General features: G+C 58.6%; 2 protein-coding genes across 20 annotated transcripts in view; both read right to left on the bottom strand.

Moving 5' to 3' along the window:
- Nucleotides 1–9,191, bottom strand: part of EP400 (E1A binding protein p400) — a 58,796-nt gene extending 49,605 nt beyond the window's left edge. For 11 of the 18 annotated variants that reach the window (XR_009450176.1, XM_059677212.1, XM_059677215.1 and 8 more), the window contains exons 1-3: nucleotides 9,057–9,191; nucleotides 2,619–3,955; nucleotides 1,072–1,182 (exon numbers count right to left, since the gene is read on the bottom strand). Coding sequence is in view for 17 of the 18 variants with exons in the window: in XM_059677212.1 (XP_059533195.1) it covers nucleotides 1,072–1,182; nucleotides 2,619–3,920 (1,413 nt within the window). In the remaining variant the exon portion in view is untranslated. The remainder of the gene's footprint in view (nucleotides 1–1,071; nucleotides 1,183–2,618; nucleotides 3,956–9,056) is intronic. The other 7 variants (XM_059677220.1, XM_059677229.1, XM_059677230.1 and 4 more) reach the window with 1 other exon arrangement.
- Nucleotides 9,192–11,532: 2,341 nt separating this feature from the next.
- On the bottom strand, nucleotides 11,533–16,976 carry PUS1 (pseudouridine synthase 1). 2 transcript variants are annotated; one of them, XM_059677236.1, is made up of 6 exons: nucleotides 16,846–16,976; nucleotides 16,188–16,422; nucleotides 14,659–14,796; nucleotides 14,212–14,314; nucleotides 13,327–14,018; nucleotides 11,533–11,837 (listed from the first exon to the last, which is right to left on the bottom strand). In XM_059677236.1, the coding sequence occupies exons 2-6, from the start codon at nucleotides 16,410–16,412 to the stop codon at nucleotides 11,790–11,792; spliced, it is 1,206 nt and encodes a 401-aa protein (XP_059533219.1). In that variant the 5' UTR covers nucleotides 16,413–16,422; nucleotides 16,846–16,976; the 3' UTR covers nucleotides 11,533–11,789. The 2 variants fall into 2 exon arrangements, with proteins under 2 accessions (XP_059533219.1, XP_059533218.1); XM_059677235.1 differs by lacking the exon at nucleotides 16,846–16,976 and adding an exon at nucleotides 16,531–16,835.
- Nucleotides 16,977–17,245: the final 269 nt, after the last annotated feature.

Genomic DNA, 17,245 nt, shown 5'->3' with positions numbered 1-17,245 from the left:
AGCTGCGGCCTCGCCACCGTACAGCGTCCCCGCAACATGCGATCTGAAGGCCAGGCCAGCGAACACTCACCCAGGACGTGCGGACGTATGTAGGGGTGAAAGGGCATGAGGGGTTGTCTGCAACTTCCTGTCAATTAGCTCAGGGGGAGATGTGTGTGCAAATATGAGAGAGAGAATGAAAGGAATGCAAACGGGGCAAACAGGTAACCACTGGTGAATTTGGGTGAGGACTATCGGGGGGGCTCTTTGTACTGTTACAGCAACTTCGACCTATGTTTGAAATTATATCAAAATTAAAAGTAAAATATTAAAATAACTATGTTGGGTGTACCAGATGGGTATTAGATGTATGGTTGATCTCTTTGTAGGTTACACAAGGGTCTAATCACTGTTATACACCCGAAAGTAATATAATATTATATGTCAACTGTAGCTGAGAAATAAAATTATTTTAAAAATTTAAAACTTATCATCACAAAGATGAAACTGCTTTCAGAACCCAGCACAATCCATTCCAAAACTACTAGAATCAGACCTATACTTTTAGATCCTCAGCACTGTCACTGGAACACTGAGTAACTTAATTTCCAAAAATTGTAAATAATCAGTTTGCATTCACTAACACCCATTTAGAAGCCTGCGGCCCTAATTTCGGAGCTTTCACCTCAGTTTCTTCCAGCTGAGAAAATATCAAGTTATCATCTGCTTAAATCTTTCTTTTCTTGTTTGTTTTGCACTGTTCTCAGAAATACAGAGAGAAGACACAGAGAGAGCCCACAGGGGACAGAGCACACGAGGGTCCTGGCACACGGACAGGCTGAGGGTTAGAGGACATGCACGCTACGCTACGGCTGCAGCACAGTCAACACAAAACAGTGCATTAGCTCTGGACTGGCGTTCACTCATGCAACTTAACTTTAGAGTTCCATATGCAGGAAGACTTCTGTATTTTTTAAAATAAGGAATGGGCTCTGGAAAAAATGCTAAGAGCAAATAGTAATTGAAGGTTAAAATACCTGGATGAAGGGAAAGTTTGGGATGAGGCTACATTTGAGAACCATTGACAAGTACCTGAAATGGTTGCTGCTGGGATGAAAAAGCAGCAGAAACATTTGGCGGAAGCTGGGTTGCTATAGCAACGGGAGTACCAGTCTGCCCATCCTTTCCTGTCACAACCTTTACCTGAGAGGAAATATTTTGAGAAAAAAAGGCAACATGATTTTTAAGACTGCTCAAAATTTTGTTAGAATTTTACTGCTGACAGCTCACTGATGTTTGCTGTTTAAAAATGGAATGTTTTTGCATCAAATTCTGCAAAAGGACAACAAACTAATTTATGACAGATGTATAACATAGCAACCTAACTCAGCTGCAAATCTTGCAGGAACTCCCATTTGAGTCACAGGTGCAATCTCCTTAGTTGCACAACTGCACATTCTAGAAGTGGGGCCGGCAGGCAGTCCAATAGCAAAGCCCGACCACCTCAGGCAGCCTGCACAGCGGCCACTCCATCAGCCACCACGTGGGGTCAGGATGGAGAGGTCTAGTTCAACAGGAAGTTATAAAAAGGGACTTTCTTGTCATAAGCACAGATAAGGGCACTGACCCTACAGACAACACTGGTGTACAGACATAAAGATAACGGAATTTCACTATTTCAGAGGTGAAGTCCTCAAAATAACCAGGTAACCATTTGGAAAATAAAAATGGTCCGTCCTGGAAAGGGTGTTAAAGAAAACACAAAATGGCAAAGCCACAGATACACGCCCATACATGTCGATGAGGACGACTGAGCAAAGAGACCAGTTTTGCTCACCAAAGGCCGATTTCTTTGCAGAAGAGTGACAAAGACTCAGGGATTTCAGCCGTCTCCTAGAACAAAGTCAGCTGCACCCACATATCGTACACTACACAACACAAAGGCACACGTACAGTGCACGACAGCCACCTCACGCTCGCTGCTGTGATTAGTTTTCAGGAAGTGCAGATAAATGGGTTGGAATCACAATGGTATCAAATCTCAATTCGGGCATTTATTAAGCACCCATTCCAGGCACCCAAAATTTTCAGTTTAAAAAAAGATGCCATCTTAAATATCATTCATAGGTATTTATAAAAGTGAATTTAAAATATGATCTCAAAGCTAAGACTACATCTAAAAATTGGTTTTTGCCATAATAACTATTTTAATCATGAAAATACCATATCAATATTTACATTTATTTATATTTAAGCCCCTTTTTTAAAATCCACATTCGTGATGATTCAATGGGGGGACCTATTTCAGTAAAATGTGGAAACTGGGAAACCAGCCCAAGGTGTGCACCCCCACAGGCCAGGGGCACAGGCTGCAGCCCACAGGTCAGCTCTCCATCCGGAGCGGAGTCTCTGCTCTCAATGAAGGCACCTGGTCTGCCCCTGCCCCCCAACTATCAGGGCAGCTCTTCCCTCCTGCGAAGAAAACAGCCAAATCCACCTTCCATGTTACTCCTGGGTCAAATCCTTATGAAACCTCGTCTGAGGAGCCCCCCGGGCTCACAGGGTCTCTTGTGTTCACCGCTGCCTAGACTCACACCTGCGCAGCGCAGTCCTCTAACTATTAAACTGCTGTTTCTCACCTCATCATTGATAACCTCAGACTTTTCTTCCTCCTCCTCTTCCTCCTCCTCTTCCTCCTCCAGGTCCAGGTCGTTCTGCCTGAGATAAGCTTGTAACGGGGCATAGTGCTTCTTCTTGAAAGCCAGGAAATCCATCATGTTCCCTTGCAGGTGTTGCAGGAAGAACAGCTCAATCAGGTACTCCTTGAAGGCCTCCCTCAAAGCCTCCATCTCCCGGAGGTGAGAATCCAGGCATTGCTTCCGCATCTGGGCCAGCTCTGGGGAGGCTGGGGGGATCTCCTCCAGCTTCTTGGGTGTCTTCCTGCTCCCCGAGCACGAGAGGGGAAGGCTGGAGAGGCCTGGGGGCACCGAGGTTCTGGAAGGACTGCTGGGGGGCGGTGGGGAGGTCATCCCAAACGCCGAAGCCCCCCCAACCCCGGGCAGCAGAGGCCGGGTCAGCGGTGGCCCCTGCAGCACCTGCTGTTGCTGCTGCTGGACCAGCTGCCCCTGGATGATGCTGCTGATCTGGGGCGGCAGGCTGGCGGTGGTGATGTGGCCGGGGCTGGCCAAGGGCGGCAGGCCGGCTCCACCCGAAGCCGCGGGGCTCTGGGGTCCCAGGTGGTGCACGGTCCCGCCGGGCTGCCCGTGGGGCTGGGACAGTCTCCGTTCTCGCATCGCAATGGGAGTCCCTGTATGCTGCAGCGGGACTGGGGCTCCCTGGGCCATCTGGGCGAGGCCCGAGCCCTCCTGGAACACGAAGTGCCCGCCCGTGGACGGGCTCAAGCTGATCTGCCTCACCAGCACACTGGCATCCACGAAGCCCCCGGTGGGGCTGCTGCTGCACAGGCCCAGGCCAGGCCCGGGGGCGCCTGCCCGCACATTCTGCAAGCCTGGCCCCGGCCCAGGGCTGGGCTGGGTGGGGCTCTGGGTCTGCACCTGCTGGGACAGTGGTGAGGTGACCTGGATGTAGGACGGCGATCCGTGCTCAAAGCGCCTCGGCTGGGCACTGAACTGGAAGCCCGGAGAGGTGGGGCTGGGGAGTGGCAGTGGGGCCAGCGTGAGTGGGGGGTTTCCTGCCACCACCGGCCCCACGGTCTGCAGGGCGAGGTTCACGTTCGGCCCGGCCACGGGGCTCCTGCTCATGAGCTGCTGAACCTGGTACCCGGGCGACTGGGGCGCGGATGGGCTGGCCGAGGGTGCAAAAGGCGTGGCGGGGGATGGGGGTGGGTTGGGGTGGGCCTGCTGCTCTTCTTCGCTGCTGGGGAAGGCCCGGGACCGCTGCAGCTGGTGCTGGACATTCGGAGGGCCGCTGCCGTGGTGCATTATCGCCCCCCTTTTTTATCCAACTTAATGTTCTCCTGAAAAATCAAAGTTGAAATCAAGTTACTTCAAGGCAAATATAACCGTCTGATCACCCCTTATTACGAGCCTGGTCAGCAGCACTGGAGACACGTGACTGTCTGTCCCACCGGCAGCTGGTGCAAAGGACAGTCTTAATTCGCGTGGAGCCATGGACACTACAGAAGGTCTCCTTCAACACACAGGAGGGACTGGTCCCTCACAGCCTGGCACGAGGTGGGGGACACCAACCAGCTACTGGACGGTCACAAGCATCACCGGCTCAAGGCCAAGCAGGATGTGACCTCAATGCTGGTCTGTGACCGGTGGATTCTTCCCGGAAGAGTCTCCCAGCTCAGGGCCTTTCTGTGCTCCACGCACTGGGGACGGTGTGCCTGCCTCTCCCTGTGCAGGGATGGGCTGTACACACAACCCTCAGCACCAGAACCGCAGCCGAATCCCTCACCCGACAGCAGTCCCGTGACCCTGAGCTACCGCACAGCTACTGTTAACCACGCCCGAACACAGGAGCCAGGCCAAACCCCAACGGCGCTCACACTGAGCGTCCTGTGTGAGAGCAGCGAGGGCCGCAGAGGGCAGCTACAGGGAGACAGGGAGCAGCCAGAGAGCCATCACGTCCTGGAGCTCTCCCCAAGGCTCCAGCCCCCAACTCCTCAGTGCCAGTGACTGGAGAGCGGGGTGGAGAGTGGGAGGGGCCCCTGAGAAAGCTCAGCCTTCAGGACGGGGCCACCCGAGGGTGGAGCGGGAAACTCTGAGCTAAGAAGGGACCATGTTCCCAAGTCAGACATGGCTAGAGCCTGGGTTTCCAGTGGGAACAGGACAACTGCACTCCAGGGCCACCTGTCCCGACAGTGCTGGGCCATGGGCTCAAACACGGCTCCTTTCCACATGGCAAGTCCTCGGTGCTCACGGACACACCAGCTTCCTAGGTGTGGGGGTGCTCACTCCCCTCCCCTAGGCCAGCAGAAACACCATTTCATGTTCAGGGCACCACTGCTTGTCAGAGGACGTGCACAAGGGAAAAGTTAAAAAACTGACAAAGGTGCAACGCACATACATACGAATGATCTCACAGCTCCACACCCTGCTGGAACACATCTGTGTGAAATCAAAAGCTACGGATGACGGTTACACACGTAAAGGCTGAGAAAACATAAAACTCAGTGTAACCCTCAGAGAAGGCACTTACGTCCTGATGGCTGTCTCCGAAGACAGTCTCAAGGTCATGGGCAAGCAGCAGCCAGTGCATCTAAGCAGGAAGTTGGGACCACAGCCAGCAACGGCCTCATTGCCATCAGAAGCCCACTCCCACCACTGCCCTCCAAGCAGAAAGCCCAGCAATGTGGTGGGCACTGGGGGTGGGCACAGTGTGCGAGGGAACTCTTAGCTATGCCATTGTTTTCAATACAAGTTCGGGATCTTCATTTTTCTTCTTTTTTTTTTTTTTAAAGATTTTTTATTTGATTTTGAGAGAGAGAAACGTGATTGGCTGCCTCCTGCACAGCCCTACACTGGGGACTGAGCCCACAATGCAAGCAGGTGCCTGACCGGGAATCAAATCACTGCTTATCTAAATAACATTTCCCAAAAATGTGGTAGAGGCACCCCATGCAGAGCAAAGCCACCACCAATGGCAACACACATTTTATTCTACTGGCTGTCTAACTTTCAAGTCCACCAGAACCAGCTAGATCGGATCCGTTCAGCTCATGACTTCAAGGGCAGTACTGCCCAGGAGGAGACTGAGGATCAGGTCACAGAGATGTCGGCTGCAAAAACCAGGACTAGGCACGGCCTTCCTGACTCAGATCACAACCCATCAAACCACTCTGAGCATGTCTCTACAAGGCTGCTCACAAGTAACAAACTCCATGTCTGCGTCCATTCACTCCCAGCCGGTGTTTATAAAATGGGATTTCTGTGACAAACAAACAAACAGTAAGCCAGTGTAACCCCCAGAGAAGACTTGAAGCTGAATTTTTCAAGCACATCTACTGGTAAACTCATCACTCGTAATAAAAGAAATGCAAATTAAAACTCAGCTGAAACAGCACTTCTCATCTACCAGACTGACAGGAAGTCGGACGCTGGACAACACACTCTGGGTGAGCGGCGGGCCCGGCCCCTCCAACAGCTGCACAGCTCTGCTCCTGGGGCCTGGCAGTCCCCCCACAAAGGCACCTGACAGCCACCTGCAACGGGAAAAGACATAAGCACCAAGGGTGTTCGCTAGGGCGTTATTTGCAAATGCAAAATGTTGGGAGTAAAGTGGTCCGTATTGCAGACTGGCTGACTCCGCTGTGGTCCCCTTCGACTGGAGCCCTGCAACAGGTGACAGGCAAGGTGGGCGGCGCCAGGAACCGGCGGGGAGCCGTCTCCAGAACATGCAGTGAGTCCGGGAAGCACAACGCAGGCAACAGTACTTGGACACTGCCTGCGTCTAAGAACAGGTGGATGGATGGGTGTGTGATAAAACAGGTACAGGAAACCGCCAATCACAGAAACTAGGTGACGGGTATACAGGTGGCAGGCAAAATTCTTTCAACGTCTATGTATCTTCAAACTTTTCATTGTAAAACACTACAGGAAAAAATACTGTCTACATAACATGGTAACACCAGAAGTGGCTCAACAAATAAAGGGCTGAAACAAAAGTCCCATCCGCTAACAAGACCCCATCCTTCTCCCCTGAGTGTGAAGGTCCCATACTGGTTCCTAAAACATAAATTCCAAAGGATACAAATGGGCTAAACCGAGGCTGACAACCGCCTAGGATTTATGACACCTTACACCGCGGCTGCTGCAGAGAACTGCCTGGTGGGTGGCTGCAGTGGGAAGCCCAGACGCAGTGCGGCCAGGGTCCCCTGAATTGAACAGCTCACGAGGCCAAATTCACGGTGATGCTGGCCGGTCCCTCGCCTGATGGACCAGAGCCCCGAGCTAGACCGTGGGCATCTACCTCAGCTTGGCAGGAACGGCCCAGACGGGCTGAGGAAGTGCTTCTCTCTGCACCCGGCAATCGCGGTGCAGCCCGACTCGCCATCCCACCGCCCCCCAGGAGCCTGCGCAGGCATTTCTCTCCCAGTCGCCGCCGTGAGATGCTAACACCACAGCTGCCCTGCATGTCTGCTGATGTCCTGGGACCCTTTGGGAGGCCACAGACCACGGTCCTATCTAAGACACTTTCACCCTCCTCTCCCTCTTGGAGTTTTCGTGGAGAACGCAGGTCCTGATGGACAGAAAGAGACCTGGGCAAACACGTACCAAGTTGGTGAGTTCTCGGACAAAGTCAAGAACGAGGAGAAAGCAAAGAGGAACTGTGCCACCCTCTGCGTGTCTCTGTGTCGTGTGCGCATCACGCCACGTGAACTCTCCACGGACTCCCACACACGCTGCAACAACCCAAATGCCCGTCAGCAGGTGCACGGGTAAACCCTGGCCCCTCCACACCACGGACACTCCCGAGCAGCATGAAGAACCCAACCCGCACGCCTGCAGGAGCCGCGGCGAATCTCAATGCACTGTGCCCGAGAGCGAAGCCAGACGCCAAGGTCCCGTCCACGCCGCGCCTCCAGCTGGCACCCCCGGAAACACCGAGGCCAACAGGTGCCCAGGGCTGGGGGAGGGGCTGACCACAGAGAGGCCCCGCGTGGAAATGGTTTGGGATCAAACAACCGTTTTGAATCCTATTGTGGCAATTACATATTTGTTAAAATTTTCAGAATTCTACACACACACACTCACTCACACACAAGTGATGCAGGTACGCCCCCCGGTCAGGGCGCGTACAAGAAGCAACCAGTGGGCGCACGAAGAAGCAGATCAACAACAAACCCATCCCACTCGCCTCCCGTCTCCGCTCCCTCTGGTAGGAAAGGAAGCTGTACCCTCGGAAGAGTGGCTGGCACGTCCGTATATGGAGGAGAAACCGCGGGGGAGAAGCAAACTGAAGGCCTGGAGAAGGTAAGAACGCGCGGGTCCAACACAGGCGGTGAAGCAAGGAGCGCTGGCCGCCACGGCCAGCAATGGCTGCAGGGGATCAATGGGACCCACCGTGCTAGCGACCAGCTTCCTAAAAGCAACGCAAAGCTGCACACACAACTGCAATTAAACGCGGAGGGGGGAAAGAGAAAGAGGAGAAAGGGAACTGCATGGCTACAACAGGGGACCAAAAGGAACCTGTCTCTGGTGCGTGTCTTTGGGCGGTAGGCTGACTCCACGTTTTAAAATGCACGTTTCATAAAAAAATAAAATAAAATGCACGTTTCCATTTTCCCCAACCACTGAGAGAGCATGTTAATGTGATTGGTTCCACTAAAAAAAAGTTACAAAGACCCTCTTATATGCACCCACGTGAAAGCTTCATCACGAAATAGAGAGGACGACGTTCCTCTCCCAGCCGGGGCGTAAGTACTATTTGCGGAAGTCCCGCGGCGTGGTTTCTGCGGCTGACACGGGGGCGCCTGGGCCGAGGCCCGCGGGCTGCGGGGGTCCGGCGTGGGGAGGCCCCGAGACCCCGCCGCCCGCCCCGGTCCGGACGGGGGCGGGTGGGCGTGCACGGGGCTCGCACCTGACGCTCCCTCTGCACCTGTTCCCGCACCTGGGCGGGCGGGAAGGCCTCGCGCGCAGAGCCCACGCGTGGGGGCTCCGCCCACTGGCCGAAGGAAGCGCCTGGGCACTGAAGCCTGAGAACCAATAAAAATAAAAGCGCCAGGCCCGCGCCGGGCTCCAGCCACGCGGCGTGGGGACAGCGGAGCGCCCCGCGGAGCCCACGGCCCGGCCCGGCCCGCGTCAGGTGTGCAGAGCCGCCCCGCGCTCCCTTCCCGGCGGCCGCGTCTCCGCGCCCAGCCCACCCGTCACCACCACGCGCGCCCCGAGGGGCTGCAGGGAGGCGGCGGGCGGGGAAGGAGGGGGGCGGAGGCCGCACGACCCCACCCCCTCGCCGCCCACCCGAGTCCGGCCCGCGCCCAGGCCCCGCCCACTGACGGCGGCGGCGCGGCCTGCTCTCGGCGCGATACCCGCGGGAGACTCTCGGCCGCGACGGGCCCCTCGGCACAGGCCCCCGGGACCTCTCCGCCCGCGCCCCGCGCCGCCACATACCCGGGGCCTGGGCGGCGCTTCGGCCTCGTCCGACTGGCGTCGGGAGCCGGGAGCCGGGAGCCGGCGGCTGAAGTAGAGGCGGCGCCGCTCGGATCGGATCGGAGCGGCGCATCCGGGGCCCCGGGCGGAAATAGCGGCGGCGCGTCTGCTACGGCGAGCCGGAAGGGACGCGCGCCCGCGCCGCAGCTGCGCGCTGGCGGCCGGCGTGACGTCAGCGGGCGGGAGGTGTCGAGACGGCCGGGCGGGCTAGAGAGGCCGGGCGAGGTGGGGGCCGACGGGCCGGCGGCTGACCGAGCCCTGGCGCCCGGCAGCCCAGCCGCCCAGCGGCCCAGCGCGATTGGAGCGATTTCTTCGCCGAGAGTCTGCAGTCTGGGAGGTGAGTTCCGCGAGGGCCGAGGGAGAACGGAGCAAAGGGGGTCGCCTCCCCGAATCCCTGGGCTCCTCAAGCAAAGAGGCTGGGACGAGGGCGCCCACCGGTGCAGCAATGACGCCCGACCCCGACCTCACTGCACTTGCAAAAGCGACCGCGCCGTGGGTCCGAGGCCCGCGTGGAAGTGCTGACGCTGCAAAACGGAGGTGTCCGGCCGCACAACTCTGGTTTCTGAGAAGTGACCCCCGAAACCCGAAGTCACCAAAGGAGAAACAGATACGTTGAACGTCAGCCGAATTCAAAACTCGGGCGCTTCCGATGACGATGACGCTGTGGAGAAAAGACAGCCCGCGGGCTGAACGAAAGCATGTGCAAGGCATCTGCCGGATACGGCGCTTGTATCCAGAGTAAAAAGAACCTCCAACCCAGTGAAAAGATTGCTTGTGAGCGAGCAAGGAACTCGCAGACATGCCGCAAAGGAAAATGTCTGATAAGGACACGGCATCATCAGGGGTCGGGGAAATGCAAACGGAAAACCACAGTGAGCCTTGGCCGGTGTGGCTCAATGGGTAGATCATCAGCCGGCAGACGGGAAGGTCCATGGTTTGATTTTGATTCCTGGTCAGGGCACAGGCCCGGGTTTGTGGGCTCGATCCCCAGTGAGGGAGGTGCAGGAGGCAGCCGAAGAATCATTGATGTTTTTCTCTCCCTCCTTCTCTCTTCCTCTCTGAAATCAATAAAAAATACATTTTAAAAAAACTATTGAATTGTGCACTTTGCAAGAAGGAGTTTTATATTTCAATTAAAATTTTACTTAAAAAAAGAAAAAGAAATGCAGGCTAAAGCGATCAACCCCTGAGCAAAATGCAGGTGCACATGCCCTCCCTGATACTATGCACCCTAAAAAATGGTTAGAAGAAAACTTGGCTATAAAAGGGACACGCGGGGGGCAGTTGGAAGGGGATAAATACGTTGGATAATGGGAGTGACTTCACGTTTGTGAGTGCTGATGCTGCAGTAGGGATGTTAAAGGTAAGAAAAAGGCAGTTTCACGGGGATGCGGGCAGTGATGACGGGGTCTGAGGGCGTTTGTCAGACAAGCAGGTGGCTCCTACTGCAACATGGAGGAGAGTGAGTACAGGCTTGGAGCAGGATTCAGGAAGGTGGGGGGTCCCATCCCGGGGCTTCTATTGGCTGATAAAGGGGAGCGCAGCCCACCTACTGAGAAAGAGGGGGGGCCCACCAGTCCAGGGAGATGGAGTAATTTGAAATGGTGGGAATGTACAAGCTGAGGAAGTCCCTGGAAGGTATCTGCCTAACCCTGTTGTGCATGCATGCATGCATATACGCAGATGTGCGCATGCCACATGAGAAGCATGCACGCATCGTATGTATCACCTGTACTCACACATCTCACATGCATGCACATGGGTATGCACACACCTCATAAGCATGCATGCACACCTGTGCCCATGCACACACACCACTTCCCCACCTGAAGGCCTCTCTCATAGCTTCTTCAGCAGACCTGCCAGGGACCCACCCACCTCTTCTTTGATAACGGGTCACTTTGTTCCGGGTTGGCACTGAGCCCCGCTTCATAAAAGGCATTTTCCAGCCTCCCTTGCAGCTAGATGTGACCACATGACAAGCCTCTGGCCAGGGAGGGAAGGAAGTGGCTGGTGGGCCTGCTGGGAGACCTCGCTAAGGGACATGGTCAGTGACGGCCCCCTTCCTTCTGCCTAACCCCTCCCGCCTAGACCACGTCCCCACGGACGGACGTGACCAAGCGGATGTGACCAGGATGAAGGCCAGGTGCTGAAGAGGCCGAGCTGGACAGAGAAAAGGCCCTCCTCCAGCCCGGGGGGCCGCCGTGCTGGGCCCCGCTGCCACCTGTTCTTGTCCGGGCCACCTGCCCGGCTTCCGCTACACCCAGCCACGCCTCATCCTGGGGGCTTGAGGCCGAGTCCTGGAAAGAACCCCCGCTGCACTGCCTGCTGGGTCTCAACCCCGGAGCCACCAGAGCGCGTCCGGTCCGCACACTCGCTCGTCGCCGTCCCCGCCCCCCGGTGAGAGGAGCAGAAAGAACCAAAAAAGGAAAAGGAGTGACTAAGCAAAGCTTGTATCTATTTAGTAAGAAAATCATTTCCTTAAAAAAATAGTGTCTTTACACGCTGAGGTGTACAGAGTTCACGCTGAGCTGAGACAGACTGGCGGCCGGTTCTCCTGAGGGAAGCTGAGAATGATGTGGGTCTCGAGGCCCTGAGGTGGCGAGGCCGCGCCTTGGCTCCCGTCTTGGCGAGGGATGCGGCCGGCGGCAGCGGTGGCGGCTCCTGGTGCACGTGTCTCCGGGGCGTCCCGGCTCAGTCACTGTCTCCGTCCTCTTCGCTGCCTTCCTGGGGGCTGGGGACCTGCAGAGCAGGAGCAGAGGAGCGGCTGTGGGGGGGCAGGCTGCCCGGGGGCGGGCGCTTCCTCCCGTGCAGGGAGCGGTCCACGGTGCACCCCGAGCCACCTTCCAACCTTGTGGAGTGACGCCGGCATGTACTCTCAGACCGACTGGTTTGGGGGGTGGAGGGGGGTCCTTACAGGCCTCCTCCCAATCCCCAGGGGATGCAGTGGCGCAGGGGACATGAAGCCAGGTTCTCCCAACTGGACAGTGCAGGCCCCTCTGCAGGGTGTGGAGACGGCAAGTGGGCAGCAGCCTGTTAGTGGGACTGGAGCAGAGGGCCTGGGCTAGCCCCGGTCCAAAGCCACACACCGGCTCCATCTGCCCTCACCGCACCTCGGGAAATCTATACATACAAAAGCCTCAGCAACCAGCCGATCGCTATGATGCACACTGACCACCAGGGGGCAGGCGCTCCATGCAGGAGCGGAAACCACAGGCATGGAAACACGGAACACACTGATGAATCTCAGAGGGAAGAGGCGGGGGATGAGGGGGAGGGCGGGAAGAGATTAACCAAAGATCTTATATGCATACTAGAGGCCTGTGCACGGATTCATGCACCGGTGGGGTCCCTCGGCCTGGCCTGCGGGGATCGGACCAAAGCCTGCTCTCTGACATCCCCCGAGGGGTCCCGGATTGCCTGAGAGTGCAGGCCACGGTGGAGGTGGGCCTCTAGTGAATAATAAACATCAACATTTGAAGAGTCGGCGAGTTCACATAAAATTCTGGCATTTTTCTCATTTCTCTTGGGAAAAGGTGAGCAGCTCTGCCAACCCCAGGCCCACCACCAACGTGGCCACCACTGGCTGCTGCCTAGCTGCCGTTGCCCGCCAGGTGAACAGGAGCTCCGGGTTTGCTACAGTCTCCACCGATCCCTATTGCCTCCCTGGCCTTGGCTGCCATTCATTAACCTGCCTGCTGCCCCTGTGCACCTACCTGCAGGGACAGTTTACAACTCCAGGTGTGGAGGACGACAACGTGTCCCAGATACACCTAGGTCACGGGAAGATACCCCCAGGGAGCCGAGGGGTGTGTGGGTGGGGGGGAAGGTATCACCCGCTGCACCAGCAAGAGAGGGCCTGTGCTGACCGGCACTGCCAGCCCAAGACAGGCGTCCTCCCGTCACTGCCACATCACAAACGGAAATACGCCTCCACGCATGTCCCTCACCCAGGGTCACCCCGTGTGGAGTGAGCACTAGGCAATGTTTCAGGGCCACCAGCCACCTGGTACGTTGCCCCGGCCTGGTTTCTCCCCCTGCTGTGTGACCTGGGGGGAGTGATGTGCCTCTCTGTGCCCCAGCTTGCCCACGGCTACAATGGGCACAGTGACACCAGCACACAGTGGGTCAGAAGCTCAGCCACGGAGACAGACATGGGCGAGCATGAGACAAGCTCCTGGCAGGGCTATGCCCCCCCCTCCGGCCCCCTGGCCCCGGCCCCCGGCCCCACCTTGGCGCCGGGGCTGGCTGCCGCGTGGGCAGTGGCGCTGAAGTCGTGCGTGGGCAGGGTGCTCAGCCACTGGGCCATGGACCTCTCGTGCCGCTCGGTGCTGATGATCGTGGGGTAGATGTGCTGCTCCTTGAAGGCCGCGGCCTCCGCCTCCTCCCGCGCCCAGTCCAGCGGCTCGTGCAGCCCGTCACCGCCGAAGCGCCGGTTGTACGTCTCGAAGTGCACGCGCTCCAGGACCAGGCCCAGCCCCGGCGCCTTGGGCACGTCCACCTTGGCCTCGCCCCAGCTGCGCTCCAGCACGTCCTCGGGCGCGTAGCCCTTGACGATGGCCACCACCAGGCCCACCATCTTCCGGATCTGGTGCGTCATGAAGCTCTGCCCCTTGACCTTGATGACCGCGAACTCCATGCCATCCCGCTCGAAGGGCTCCTCGCAGAACATGTCCAGGACGTAGCGCTGGGCGCTGGGCTCCCGGGGCCCCTTCTGCGAGGTGAAGTTGTGGAAGTTGTGGGTGCCCTTGTAGCAGGCCAGCAGCCGGTTCACCTGCCGCAGCGTGTCGGCGCTCAGCCGGTACGTCTCGTCCTGCGCGTCGCGGTCCTTGTGCGCGAAGGCGAACGTGGGCAGCATGTAGACGTAGGTCCTGGCGTCGCACCTGTTCTTGGAGTTGAAGCCGCCCGTGACGCGCTTCAGTCCTGGGGGCGCGACGAGGACAAAGGCCTCAGACACGCCAAGGGCCCTGTCCTGACACTGAACCCCGAACCCCACACCCGCGGGGACACGATCCAGTGTCTGTCAGACTGGGGCTGGCGAGGGGCCGGGGGCTCGTCAGGCGCGCCCTGCACTGACCCCAACGTGAGCACCTCAGTCGAGTGCGGCCGGGCTTACCCAATATCCGAATGTGAGACGGGAGGTGGCTGTTGATCTTTTCTAAAATGTCGTCAATCAGCCACACCTTCAGGGACACGACCTGCCCAGCTGCGGACACGCCCTGCAAAGGAGGCACCGGGTGTGAGGGGCCAGCTGGGGCCGCCCCTGCAAGCACCGCGCGGGGTCGCTTGGGCGGACAGCCCACACTAAGGCTACATCTTTCCCCTGAGGAGTCCTGCTTTTAGAGATGCATCCGCAGGGAATGACCAGGCACCAGAACAACGCCCCGTATACCACGGGGGCAAGGGCCGCGTGACGTATGACATCGTGTCGATGGGAAAGAAAGTCCCGGCTCGGAGGTGACCCTCGGCCACTGGGGGAAATGGCCATGCAACTCAGGTGACAGAACGGTGAGGCGGAGCAGGGGACCCGTGGACGGTGGAAACCAGACGGCACGCCGCCTACCTTGTCTGTGCGGGCGCACCGCTGGAACGACATCTTCCGCATGTCCTCGCCGTGGTTCTCGGGAATACAGCCCGACCGGACCAGGGCCGACACCAGGTCATCCTCAATGGTCTTGAACTGCGAGGACCCGACATTCCTCTGAGGGAAAGAGAAGAGAAAACGTGGGTTTTCGCGCGGTCACCGACCACGAGAGAGGGCCCAGTCTGCTCCAGCAGGCCGGGGCAGGTGCAGCATGCCCGCACCCGCAGCATGGGGACCGCACCTGTGGCCATGCAGCTCGTCCCCTTCCCAGGGGAAGTGGGGAGGCCACCTGAGGGTACCCAGAGTCTCCAGGAATCCCCACCCTGGGCAGCGGCGGAACAGCCCACAGCAGGTGTCGCCGTGTCCTGCACCTGCCAGCTCTGAAACCAGCCCCCTCCTGCCGCTGGACATGTCTGTCTGCGGCCCCCGCTGCAGAGGGACCCCCTCCCTCATCACTGTAGGGAGGCCGGCCCCTCGCTCAGAGGAACACACCCGGGATACTGCCAGCCGGGGCTGGGTTTGGCATCCCTGTCTTTTCCTAAACCCGTCGTTTCATGCACAGCCTGTATGAAACAACTTGCCAGTTTAAGTGAAACAACAGGTTGAAGTCTCTCTCTAAAAAACAAATAGTGATAACAACCCTCCCCCCCACCACCACCACCTCAATCTGTCCTTCTGTCCGCCCTGTGTGCTACTGTCACTCCCCACCCATTTCCCTGATGGGGAAACTGAGGCAAATGGAAGATGACGGACCTTTCTCTCTAAATTCTTAATACGACAGTGCCCTAAGGCAAAATTCACGTAACCAAAACCACCCTCAGAAAAGCATTCCGGGTCAAAGAGCGGCACAGGTGGTCGGTCTGCTCCCACAAACACCCGGGGCGACCACTGTCGGTCATGAACTTGGCTTCGTGGTGCAGCCTATGCTTTTGAAAAATAAAACAGGATACAAGTAACTTCCTACCACCATTCCCAGTAAAGGTGACACCACCTTTTTCTAAACTTCCTTCACTCAGACACCCCGTCCCAGCAGTGAATTTATTTCTCACTGTGAGTCAGGCTGACCAGAGTTGAGCACCAGGAGCAAGAAAATCGACGTGCCTTTGGGGTCACCGTCTGCCTTTTCCGAAAAGGACCCAGATGGGGAGCTGGGGAGAGACTCCTAAAAGGGCACCTGCTTGCCCGCGGGCAGTGCCTCCTGGGAGCCTTCCTGGCTGCGCTTGGGTCTCAGGTCCCGGCATCCGCCAGGTGGGCGCGGAGAGCGCCCATCACACGCCCAAGGCCAGGACCCTGGTCAGCGGCTACCGTGGTAGCCAGGCAACGCCCTGGTGCAGCATCTCCCATGGATGCAGCCAGGTCCAAGCGCTGGGGTTGCCATCGCGGCCTCGCCCGCAGCGCGTCGCAGAAGAGCGTGTCTCCGGCCCTTTCCGAGGCGCCTCGCTCGCCCCAAGGCCCCTCCCCGGAGCCAGAGCGCGGTCCCCGGAGCGGAGCGGCCCCGAGCCCCGCACCTGCATGCCGTGGTAGCCCTTCCCCGAATAGGCCATGAGCAGCACGATCTTGCGTTTGGGCAGCTTCCGGGGCTGCTCCCCGTCCTCGCCGCTGCTCTTCAGCTTCTTCGCCGGCTGCTCCGCGTCCTCCCAGACCCTGCCCGCGCCGTGCCAGCCGCTCCCGGCCTTCCCGTCCCGCTCCTGCCGGGGCGCCGCGGGCGCCGGGGCCTCCGCCTTCCCGGCCATGGGGGGCAAGCTGGAAAGACAGGGGGCGCTGTCAGCCAGGCAGACAGACGGCGCGCGGCAGGGGGGCCGACCTCTCGGGCGTGCACTGGACACCGGGCGGGTCGGGCGCGGGCATTACCCGAGCAGGCGCCGTCCCACGCGCGGCGTCCACGGTCCGCAGGCTCTCCGCAGGGCCCCGGCCGCCGCCCGCAGGCTGGGGAGCCCCATGCACGGCCGGAGGGGGACTCGCGCAAGACTCCTGACCTCCCCGGGGTCCCCGATGCCCAGCCTCGCCCGCGGCTACCCTCCAGCGTCCCCTGACCCCGGGCTGACCTCTGATCTCCCAGTTCCCCTTCTCCTCCCGCCCCACCCACCAGCTTTCCCTTGGAATTCGGGGAGACCGGGCCAGCCCCGCCGGGACCAGAGGGGCGCGTCCCCACCCGGCCCCACTCACGGACTGAACCCCCGCAGGACCACGTGGACGAAGGCGGAAGTGCAGCGCGCGGCCACGGCGGCCGAGTGAGGACAAAAGTCCTCCGGGGCGGGGCTTGGAGGAGAGGGGGTGGAGTGGGCGTGGTTAAGCCTTGGCTGGGGCGGGGCTTCCCGGCTGCAGACTCCAGGGAGGTGGCAGGCCGCCGTGACTGCGGCTGCGCAGGACTCCCCAGCGCGAACACAGGGTCCTGATGCTAACGCCCGGGTTACACGGGTCAACGCGTGCATCTCTAGGGAGACGGGCAGGGACAACACCCATCCGTCACCTAAGCCCGCGTCATGGAGTCACAAATGCCCTGCGAAAGACGAATCGGAAGCACGGATGCCCCTTGTCACGTGGGCGCACTTGAAAACGTGATGCT

Source organism: Myotis daubentonii, chromosome 19, assembly GCF_963259705.1.
Source record: "Myotis daubentonii chromosome 19, mMyoDau2.1, whole genome shotgun sequence".
NCBI classification, from domain to species: domain Eukaryota; kingdom Metazoa; phylum Chordata; class Mammalia; order Chiroptera; family Vespertilionidae; genus Myotis; species Myotis daubentonii.
The sequence above is the reverse complement of the archived record's forward strand: the minus strand, read 5'-3'. Positions and strand labels throughout refer to the sequence as shown.

What these genes read in the sequence shown, in the direction of transcription:
- PUS1 (XM_059677235.1), bottom strand. Translation starts at nt 16,619, where the DNA reads ATGGGGCTCCCCAGCCTGCGGGCGGCGGCCGGGGCCCTGCGGAGAGCC. An exon ending in GTGGGACGGCGCCTGCTCGG is followed by an intron (nt 16,423 to 16,530) that starts GTAATGCCCGCG and finishes CTGTCTTTCCAG; the next exon opens with CTTGCCCCCCATGGCCGGGA. An exon ending in GGTGCGCCCGCACAGACAAG is followed by an intron (nt 14,315 to 14,658) that starts GTAGGCGGCGTG and finishes CCTCCTTTGCAG; the next exon opens with GGCGTGTCCGCAGCTGGGCA.